Source organism: Galeopterus variegatus, unplaced genomic scaffold (assembly GCF_000696425.1).
Source record: "Galeopterus variegatus unplaced genomic scaffold, G_variegatus-3.0.2 Scaffold1650, whole genome shotgun sequence".
Lineage (NCBI taxonomy): Eukaryota > Metazoa > Chordata > Mammalia > Dermoptera > Cynocephalidae > Galeopterus > Galeopterus variegatus.
Genome location: NW_007727761.1, coordinates 214,810 through 226,690, shown reverse-complemented (window position 1 = coordinate 226,690; position 11,881 = coordinate 214,810). Strand labels below are relative to the sequence as shown.

The 11,881-nt window shown below is 50.2% G+C and overlaps 1 protein-coding gene across 1 annotated transcript in view; it reads right to left on the bottom strand.

The window, feature by feature from the left end:
• NKD1 (naked cuticle homolog 1 (Drosophila)) overlaps nt 1-724 on the bottom strand; it is an 85,058-nt gene extending 84,334 nt beyond the window's left edge. Inside the window, exon 1 of the mRNA XM_008578252.1 lies at nt 382-724. Coding sequence (XP_008576474.1) covers nt 382-724 — 343 coding nt within the window. The remainder of the gene's footprint in view (nt 1-381) is intronic.
• Between the last annotated feature and the right edge of the window lie 11,157 nt (nt 725-11,881).

Below are 11,881 nucleotides of genomic sequence, written 5' to 3'. Positions count from 1 at the left end.
TGGGGGGCCAGGGGCTGGGGACCCGAGTGGGGAGGGTCTGGCCAGGAGGTGTTTTGGGACGAACACTCTCTTGGGTGCCGCCCTGTGTAGAACAGCTGCTCCCCTCGCTAACACTCCTGTGCCTTCCCTCTACTCTGTATTTCCTCGAAGCGGGCAGGGCAGGACTCGGCGGTTCCAATTTACAGCTGGGGAAACTGAGGTCGGGCGAGGAGACTTTAGCTGCTCCAGCGCAAGCATCTGCTGCGCGTCTGCTGAGTGGCCTCTTCTCAGTCTTCCCACGACCTGGCTTCTGCAGAAAGTCTATGTTTATTACCCGCCCCATGGCCCTCTAGGACCCCTTTAGTTTTTTATTTGGGAGTGCGGGAGAAGCTCCCAGCGCACCTCGGGCCTGTGTGGGCCCAGCCCACTCCTGGCGGCAACGAGTGTCCAACAGCTCCGAGTTGTCAGCTCGGATCTCCTCGTCCGGGGGCCGGTGGGTGCACACCCGGGGTCGGGGCACGCTGCCAAGCTGCGCGGCCCGGAAGGGGGTAACCGCTGGGTCTTTGATCTTCCCTGATTTCCGCTCCCCGCTGCAGTTCGCCAGACCCAAGGGTTTGTTTGTTTTGTCTGGGGAGGTCTCTGCGAAGGAGAGGGCGACATCAAGGGGTTCCATCCCACCTTTGTGGCTCTCAGAGAGAATGCCTACTCTGCTGGGGACACGCACCATCAGCCGTGTTAAGCTCATCCTGGTATCAGGCAGCTGGATGTGGGAAAAGAAAACCCCAAGCTCAGACCATCTCTGCCCTTTTGACTGAATTCTCTGTGTAAGCCTCAGTTTTATGATCTGTAAAATGGAGGCCCAATTCTGCCCTTTTTGCCGACGCTCTAGGGCAGCACTGTCCTGTAAAAATATGTGACCCACATGTGTAATTTTAAATTTTCTAGTAGCCACATTCTTAAAAAAAAGTAAAAAGGAACAGGTGAAATTAATATTAATAACATATTTAATTAAACCCAATACATCCAAAATATTATAATTTCAACATATAATACTTTTACATTCTTTGTTTTGTGCTGTCTTTAAAATCCGATGTGTATTTTACACTTAAAACACATCTTAACCCAGACTAGCCACATTGCAATTGACCATCAGCACATGGCTAGTGGCTGTTATAAGGGACAGCACAACTCTGCAGCACCTACATGTCTCAAAAGGACATTGGGAACTGCATGGTGTCCAGAGTCATAAATCTCTTCGTCCAACCATATCCTACTTCCATCCTCCAAGCTTCCTTTTTTACACACCCTTTTTGGTAGAAATGAAAGCTAATCTTATAAGCAGGTATATTAATGCTGCTGGCAGGGTGGTTTCATTTGAGGAGTGCCAGGATCACAAAAAACATTACTAATGTCATTTTTATATTGCAATTCTTTATCCAATGCCTACTATGTGCCAGTCATTATTCCATGTCATGTACAGCCCTCACAACCACTCTTTGATGCAGAGTTTTACTTGTTCTAGAAAGGAGGAAACCTACTAGGCTCAGAGAGGTGAACTCCCTAGCCACACAGCTAGTCAGTGACCTGGTTAGGAACTGAACCTAAGTCTGTTGATTCCATTGCCCATGCTTGTTTTCACTACGTCAGGTTGTCCCAACACAGTCCCAACCTAACATCCTACCATTAGAGAGAGAGTCCCCTGTCTGGAAACAAGTATTAAGTGGCAGCTATGTGACAAGCAATGTTTTAGGAGCTTAAGATACATCAGCAAGCAAAACAGACATTGCCATTCTCATGGAACTGACACTTTTCTGGAGTGAAGATGGGCAAGAAACAATAAACGTAATGAATCAGTAAATAGTGTGGTAAGTTATACAACGCCACCAGCTATAGCAGGCAATTTTATCCCCCAGGGCAATGTCTGGAGGCATCCAGCAAGTAGAGGCCATGGTTACTGCTAAATATTGTACAATGCACAGGATAGCCCCCAAGAACAAAGAATTATCAGGCCCCAAATGTCAGTATAGGCAAAGTGAGAGCCCCTGAACTGTAGAAAAATGAAAATGTAGAGCAGAACTACAGGGGGTCAGGAGTAGCAGGGAGCAGGGGTTTTGCATCTCTGAACCAGAGGGGGAGCCTTCCTGCAGACCCCCTCAAAAGGAAATGGCATTCCCTTGGGGGTGCTATTTGTCTTTCTCACCCCCACCCCCCACCGGTGCCAGGCTGCATCTAAATCAAAGTAAAACTCTGAGCGTTCTTTCTCACAGTGTTTAGAAAGTTGGTTACTTCCTTAAACTAGTCATGGCTTTCTTCTTTCATGAGAAAAAAGTATCCCTCTTCCCCTGGGGAATTTCTTTTTACAGTTCAAAAAGATAAAAGCAAGAATTAAAACTCTGCAGTTACTAGTTTGAGTCTTAGGGGAAGTAAATCCCAAATGTCCAGCCCAGACACAAAGACTCCCCTCCACCTTCAGACTGGTCCTTCCCAGCCCTACAGGCTCTTGGAGTCCTGACACCTCCCACCCCACTTGGCCCTGGGGCCAGAAACCAGAGAGGTGGACCTTGTGGGTGAAACATTAGCCTGGCCAGCATTCAGAGGAGGCGCTCCCCAGAGGTCACCAGCACACTGTCCACCTGGGGTGACTATTTGGCCTCCAGGGGCTTCCCGCCCCACAACTGACTGTCTTTTTATGTGTTTTAATAATTTATCTGGCCCATTTCTTGGGCTGTATATACTTACAGTGACACATCTTTTTCTTTGAAGATTTCCCATCCTTTGGGGGAGGAGAATGGGAAAGGAAGGCAAGGAAGAGATAAGAGAGAGAGATTATAACAGAAACGGGTTTCATGGGGCTTGAGATTTAGCGAGGCTGGTTTAGGTGAAATCTGTCAGACGCAGAGCTGGGAGAATTTTTTTAAAAAACACACATCACCCTGGTTGGCCTCCCCCACGCTTGTCCCCAAGTTAAGCCATCTGATCTGGCCCTCTTCAAACGCCACTTCCTAGAGGAAGTCCTCCTTGACCTTCCGGCCTGAAGAGTTCTTCTCTACTCTGAATAGGCAACGTTTCCCTCCCCCCTCCCCACCTCCACTTGGCACTCCTTATTTTTTAACGTTGAAGCTAAGTTTCCCTTCTAGAGTCTGGACTCCTTGAGGCAGGGGGTCTCGCCTGACTTGCATCTCTGGCTATAATGCCCAACACAGCCCTGCCCATAGTAGGTACTCTTGTATGGAAGGGGAGGAACCCACCTTGCCCCACCTCAGCCCTGGGGTGTGTTGAGGTCAACAGAGGGTGGGAGGGCTGCCAAGAATGTGATCTGGAATACACTAAGGGAAAAAAATCAATTTTCCAACTCTCCGCAGGTTCTTTGTAGGTCCCTGGAGTTGCTTCTTTTCACAGTTCCCTGTGAGCTTTGGCATTGCTAAGGGGTCTGGAAGCCTGGTTTGGGTGAGGAGGGGAGAATTCAACTGTTCTGCGTGAGAAAATACAGGAATTTTGGAGACAGCTACCAGGGAAGGAAAGAGAAATGTCCCAAGAGAAACAGTATGAGAAGAGAGTAACCATAAGGGCCTAAGAAAGGGGCACACCTAGTGAGGTGGGGAGCAGCAAGTAACTCTCATGACAGTGAGGTCTAACATGCACTTGGCAGGTGTCATCACATGTTCAGCTTCATGCTGTAGTCTCCCTCCATTACTCTAAATCCTCAGCAAAATCCTAACCACGTCCCTGGGTTAGTGGCACAAGACAGAATGAAGGCATCAGAAAGACAGCCCAACTCAGGTAATCAATGGGTCAGCAGGCGATCTTCAGAGTGGAGATGTCCAGCAGGAGAAAAGACGGGAGCAAGAGGCAGTCAGGGGGGAAAGCCAGCCCCCAGCATCCATCCTTGGGGATGGGAGGCCAGGCTTCCCCCAGAACAAGGGGTGGGTTTCCCAAGCCACTCTGTGTGGGTATTAAAGAGGCCCCAGAAGACAACTGCTTTAGTCCCCTTTAAATATTGGTTGAATTGAATTGGGTTTTTGTGCCACCAACTCCTCCCGGGTCTAGGCTGTTTTAGCAGGTTCAGGGAACCCCTGGTGAGAAAGCCAGCCCAGCCTCACCATCTCCTCCTCAGGGGGGCCTGCTCTTCTCCCCACCCCCGTATCTCTGCTCTTTCTTGGGCTCATCTGAGAAGCCCTCCTAGACATGGAACCAGTCTCTATTTCCAGACTTCTTGTACAAAAGAGACAAACCCCTATCTCTTTAAGCCTTTGCTGCTCAGTTATATTCAATCAGCCTAGGCCTGACCACCTACTCAGCACCCCCATCTACAAAATAGAACAAAGGGTTGGGCAAATCAGCATTTCCCCAAATGGGTTCCATCAAACACTGGTTTTGTGAGATACTATCATTATGTGAAAGAAAGGGCTCCATGAGAGACTTCGGGCAGCCCTGGCTTAGCCAAAAGGAGACAAGTTCCTTTTTCTGCAGGACTTGTCAGAGCCTTCAGTGAGTGAAAAGCTTTGTAATTCTCTAAGAGGAAGACATCATGAGAAGGGTTTCTTAAACTCACCATACCTGGGAACCCTTTTTGGGAAGTTCCAGTAAAAACAAGTGTTTATGGAGCACACTTTGGAAAATTCTGGACCAGATAACTTCTCAGGATCCTTCTAATCTTAGATTCCAAGTACTAACTCCAGGGACTAAGAGCATGGTAGGAAGGAGAGCTCAGTGAGGACAGAGCCAGTGTGGAAAGGCTCCCTGAAGGAGAAAATCCACATGTCTATGGTGTGCCTTTAACATGTTTAGGACATATTTGTCCACTTTGAGGCCCCTGAGCACTTGGACACTTACTATACATGCAGCTCCATGCTGGTACCTCAGCTGCTTAAGGCCACAGCTCAGGGAGTGAAGGAAAAGTGGCCACTGTAGCAAAGGTCATGGTCGATTTGCCTGTATCACCTGCCTTCCCTTACAGTTTAGCTTCTTCTCCTCCCATCCCACTGAGCACAGCTTCAGGTGGCCCCTGCTGTCATGTTAGTAACACATGACCCTTCACTCCTTGGCCACAGCTGATTGCATGCCTGGTCCATGAGCCTAACCAATCAGGATGTCTTTGCAGAATTTGAACAGAGAGGCCCAGGACCTGGGATCCTTTGGCTGATGGTCTCTGAAGGTGGAGGGCTCCATACTCCCAGGGGCTGGAATAGCTGCTTGGGGTCCACATTGGCTGATGAACAAGCAGAAAGAAGCAGGAGTAGAAGCAATTAGAAGCAGAGAGAGTAAGGCCGGCCCGGTGGCGCACTGGAGAGTGCGCCGCTTGGGAGCGCGGTGGTGCTCCCGCCGAGGGTTCGGATCCCAGGTGGAGACCGGTTCCCGCTCACTGGCTGAGCGCGGTGCGGGCGCAACACCGAGGGTTGCGATCCCGTTACTGGTCAGTAAAAAAAGACAAAAAGGAATTTTAAAAAATAAATAAATAAATAAAAAGAAGCAGAGAGAGTAAACTATGTGGAAAAAGACACACACAGAGACTGTCTTAGACCCTGGGATTGCCTATATGCTCTGACTTCAGGTCCCTGAAAGACCCTTAGTCTCCCTTTCTTGGGCTGGAGTTAAAGAGCCTAAAATGTGAGCTCCCTGGAATTTAATGTGCTTACGAATCCCATGGGATCTTGTTAAAATGCGTTATGAGTGGGGCCTGAGAATCTGCATTTCTAACAAGCTCCCAGGTGAGGCTGATGTTACTGTTCTATAGCTCACACACACTGTGAGACTCTAGAAAGTTCAACCTTCTCAGCAACTTGGGTTATGTAATTTCCTTCTACATAGAGTAAGTAGCAGCACTGGGGAGAACAGAGAGAGAGAGAAGTCAGGGAAGAGGGAGCCAAGAAATAAAAGTGTTTCTTTTATTAAGTCACACAATGAAGATTTGTTGAGGGCCTAGTTTATACCAGGCTCTTAGGTGCACGATGCAGACAAAAATTCCTGCCCTCATGAAGCTTACATTCTAGTGGGGAAGACAGACAATAAATCAATGTCAGCTAAACACATGGAGTGTCTATGGGGGGGAAATCAAGTGGGAAAGAGGAGAAAAAATATCAGGGCAGGATGTAACAATTTTATACAGACAAGTCAACAAGGATAACCTTTAAGCAAAGACTCAAACGTGAAGAAGGAAGCCATCAGGATGTCAGGGGAAAGAGGATCCAGGCAGAGGATTCAGCAACTGCAAAGGCCCCGAGGTGGGGACATACCGTGAATGTTATGGGAACAGCAAAGATGCCACCAGCTCTGAAGCAGAGAGAGTGAAGGGTTGGGAATGGGGGGAGAAGAGGAGAGAAGAGGAGGTTGGAGGTGACAGGAGCAGATCATGAAACACTTGAGGGCCTCTGCAAGGGCTTTAGCTTTACTTGAGGGAGATGGGAGCCATTAGAGGACAGCCGTGACCCAGAGCAGCTGGGCTGCTACACTGAGAAGAGTGCAAATTGGGGGGCGATGGTGGGAGGCCAGGCACGTAATGATGTGGGTTAGACCAGCACGATAGCAGTGCAGGAGGTGGAAGAAGTTGGATGCTGAATGTACTCCAAAGTTAGAAGCAACAGGATTAGCTAATATATTGGACCTGGCCTGGGAGAGAAAGAGAGGCGTTCAGGAAGACCACAAGTTTTGGGGCCTGAGCAACTGCAAGGACAGAGCTGCCATTAATTGAGATGAGGAAGTCTGAGGGTGGGGCTAGTTTGCAGGGCAAGGAGGATGGGTAGCTCTGTTTTGAGCATGTTATTCTGAGAGGCTTGCAGAGTATCCAAGTGGCGGGAGCAGGTGGGCAGCTGCTTCTCTGAGCCTAGAGTTCAGAAGCAAGCTGCAGCTGCAGACACAAATCTGGGTGTCATAAGCATATAGATGGAGTTTATAGCCCAACACTGGATGAGATCCCGCAGGGAGTGAGCGCAGGCAGAGAACAGGAGAGGGCAGCCCTAGAGCCCTGGGCCCTGCACAGGTTAGAGAATTGACACCGTCCATTCTGCCTGCCTCCTCCACATCCCAGCACTGCAGTGTCCTCTTAACCTGTATTCAGTCCTCATGGGTCCCACTCCTAGAGAACCCCATCTCCATACCTGCTCACCACCGCCTCAGCGACCCCCCAACACACACACACACACACACACACACACACACCACACACACACACCACACACACACACCACACACACACACCACACACACACACCACACACACACACCACACACACACACCACACACACACACCACACACACACACCACACACACACACCACACACACACACCACACACACACACCACACACACACACCACACACACACACCACACACACACACCACACACACACACCACACACACACACCACACACACACACCACACACACACACCACACACACACACCACACACACACACCACACACACACACCACACACACACACCACACACACACACCACACACACACACCACACACACACACCACACACACACACCACACACACACACCACACACACACACCACACACACACACCACACACACACACCACACACACACACCACACACACACACCACACACACACACCACACACACACACCACACACACACACCACACACACACACCACACACACACACCACACACACACACCACACACACACACCACACACACACACCACACACACACACCACACACACACACCACACACACACACCACACACACACACCACACACACACACCACACACACACACCACACACACACACCACACACACACACCACACACACACACCACACACACACACCACACACACACACCACACACACACACCACACACACACACCACACACACACACCACACACACACACCACACACACACACCACACACACACACCACACACACACCACACACACACACACCACACACACACACCACACACACACTACACACACCACACACCACCCACACACACACACACACCACACACACACATACACTACACACACCAGACACACACCAGACACACACACACACCGCACACACACACCACACACACACACCACACACACACACACCACACACACACACACACACACACACCACACACGCGGCAGACTGGGTTCCGAGCTCCACATCTGGACTCTCAAAGCACTTCTTTGTTCAAACCAGCCTGGAGAGAAATGAGACAATGCGTGTGAATCGCTCAGGGCATCCCACCGGCCAAGGGGGACTGTTAGATGGCAGCTGTCTCTGATGTGGTGATTGTAGCAGGGCACCCCACCCTCCGCTCGCAGCCTGACCCCAAGTTAATCTTCTCCATGCCTGCCTCGCATCACACCACACCGTGCCTGCCACACAGTAGGGGCTTCAGAAATGTTTACTGTAGGCTTGAATGGCTGAACAAATCGGCTCAGGTGACACTTTCCCCCACGGCGTCTCTTTGCCTTCCCCAAGCCCCCCTCCCACATCATTTTGTTTCTTCTGTCTCAGTGCCCAGGAAAAGGTCACTGCCACCTGCCACCCTATTGCTCCAAGCAGCCTTTGCCCATATTGGCCCCACCTCCCAGTCCCCAGCCAGAGCAGGAAGACAGACTGAGGCCACTGTCATCTCTTTCTTCTGAAACCACAAGGGATAGATGTTTTCTTCTCCGCACAACTGAAAATTCTCCAATTGCATCTTCCAACAGAGAGCTGGGGTACATCCTCCACCTGGCGCCTCTTTTAACATCATCTTCTTTGGACTTCTCTGGGTGACAAGTATCTTTGTGCTGGGCCCCCACTTCCCAGCCCCTCCCTCTCTGCCTGGATTCTAACTCTCTCGCAGGCTTCCGTCTGCACAAAGGGACCATTGAGAGGCAGGCCGTGGGATGCCGCCTTTGATCTGAGGTTCTAATAACGTGTGTATGTTTGTGTCCCAAAACAAGGCAGCAGCCTCGCTGGCTTGATGGAGGCAGGGGGAGGAAGAGAAGTCGGCAGATCGTTGCACTGGAGGCTTGGTTGTGAGCGACAGCACATCTGGAGAGCATCCCCACAGATTCTCTCTGGTGATGTACACCCATCACACAGATGAAGAAACTCGCAGTCATGATTTGCCAAAGCGAGACCTGAGAGGTCAGCGGGACTGCCCAGATGCCCCAAAGAGCCATAGGTCACAGCTTCTTCAAGGGAAGGCAGGAAACATAAGGGAGGGACTTGAACCAGGTAGATTTAGTGGCTAACTGGACAGCACACACCCAGCACAAAGGGACAGCTGCTGCTGAATACCAGCTACCAGCTGAGGGCCCAGAGTTGCTAGATCTTTTGACTTGTCAAGAATAGCTGGAAATCCAAGTTTCTAGGTGAAATCTCCCAATTTTAAAATATCGGTGATTAATTTTAAAAAATGTTAAGTCATGGTGCAGACCAAACAAAATATGCATCCCTGCTGGAATCCAGCCTGTGCTCACCAGTTTCAGCCTTTGCCTGGGAGAACCTACCTGAGAAAAAATGATCATGGGAGGCAGGGAAGGTGGTGGGAGGGTAGATAATTCAGACCAGGCCCCAGGCTGTCTCCAAAAGTGAAAGATGGAGTGGGGATGCCCAACTGGTACCTGCTGCCTCTGTATCCTCCAGATACCCTCACTGCCCTCAGTGTTATTCCTCCAGGTCCCTCCCACGTGCCATGTGCTGGGCACAGAGGATGCAGGAATGAACTAGGCAGGGCCCCTGCCTGCCCTCAAGTGCACATGGGGAAAGAGAAGGGCAAGAAATTAAACTGTACTGAGGGCCCACTAGTGCCAGGCTCTGTGCAAAAGGATGTGCCCACTTTGTTACCTCACACAATCCCAATAGTCCCCTGGGGAGAAGGGACTATGATTACTATCCCTACTTTATAGATGAGGAAATGGGCTCCAGGAGAACAGCGGAGACTCTGGACAAAGAAACAAAAGCTAGATTCAGACCCCACCTGCTTGTCATCTGAACCTTTGCACGTGGCCACCACTGTTCACACTCACAGGCTACAAGATGGGTCACCCCAGCTTATGCCACATAAACTCCTGGGGTTGTGCAGTACGTAATCTGTACAACTGTATACGCACAACTGTGGTAGAACAGACAAATTACAGATTAAGATTTCATCAAGGTATGTATGAAGCCCTGGGGCTTAGCACAGGAATGTCGAGGCTGGGCGTCCCCTGAGATCCCTCTTCCAACACATTTTGCTTCTGGTGAAGAAACACATCCCTTCTTTGCCCAGATCCTCTATGGATATCTGAGAGAAGCAAAGATCACACAGAACATTAGCATTTCCAGGCTCCACTATTCACCCTCAGTTTTCTCATCTGCAAATGGGGATTGTAGCACTATCCTCACAGAGTTACTGCTAGGCAATGAATCTAACATGCCTGAAACAACTGGAGAGGGATTCTAGGCTAAACGAGGTGGCTCTGACTTCCTCACTTGGGCCAGCTGCTCGCCCTCCCTTTCTTCATCTGTAAAATGATATACAGTGCCTGGCTCGGAGTGGGCTCTCAGTAGGGGTTAGCCATCATTAATGTTGCCCCCTTGTTATCATCATATCTCTGACCTCCCACAAGTGGAACCATGCTCAGGAGGGGGGACCATGCCCCTCTCCTGCACACAACCTTCCATTGCTCCCACTTTCTTCAGGCACCAGCCAACTCCTTCTAAAGATTTACTGGGCATGTTGACCTTTCCAGTAGCATTTACAACACAGGAGCAGAGTGACAGAGCTCCCACGCAATGTAACATGACATAGGGCCGCCACTGCCTGCTGCCCTCCGTCCTCGGACACTACTCCCCTGAGCAGGTAGGAGTGGAGGGTGGCAGGGACAAGGGACAAGACCCCTCCATCCATTATCTTGGGTCTCTCCAGGGAGGGCACTGGAGGAAGGAGGGCCTGGTGACAACACAATATCCGAGGTTGGCAGGTCAGGCCATAAGAGAATGGAGCTGGCCTCAGAAAGAAAAGGGGAGGGCTGGGGAGGGGACAGGAGTGGAGGGCTGAGAACTGGGCCTGGAAGCCCCTCCCCCTTTGCTCCATGCCCCTCCCCTAAACCCTTAACCTTCCTCTTTGTAAGAGGACGTTATCAGGGTTCTGGAACTAGAGGGGGCCCAAATGGCTCTGGAGTACATACAGATGACACATGAACCTTTGCCTTGGTCCTCAGCCTCACCAAAAACCTGGGAAAGGGAACTAAACAGCAGTAAGATACCTTGAAAGGGTTTTAAACACGGGAGAGCTGAAGCCACTTTGAAAACAAATGTTTCCCTCATTCAATTCAACATGTAAACATTCTTTTTTTTTTTTTTTCAACATGTAAACATTCTAAATATCTCTAGCTCCACGTGAAAATAATTCTGATTTCAAAAAAATTTTAGTGCCAATAAAAATGCCAGTTTTTCTGTTCTTAAAAAATATAGAGATGTGCTAGAATATCAAAAGCCAGTGCTGGGAAGTCCACTCTCCCCTCGTCTCGCCCCCCAGGCCTCCTTGAGCTCCACCATCTGGCCAGTTCTTCAGAATCTGGGTCCCCTCCATGCTGTTCCCCTCTCTGCTCTCCTGACTCCTGGCTCCTGCCCACCCTTTAGTCTCAGCACCGATGCCACTCCTTCCTCCACAAGCCAGCTGGGGCCCTGGGGACGTCTCACCTTCACCCCAGGTGGCTTCGCAGAAGCAGACAGTTCCTCATCTCTCCCTTTCTCCCCACAGTCCCCAGAAGGAATTCTGGAGCCAGCTGTTAAAATAATAATAGAAAGGCTGCTTAGGAAAGGAGGGACTGAGACTGGGGTTTGCAGGATGAGCAGGGCTGGGAACTCTTCCCTCTTTTACACAGCCACCTTCCGAAGATCAGTCCCCAGCCAATCCCTGGCCAGAGGGCCAACTCCATGTGGCCTG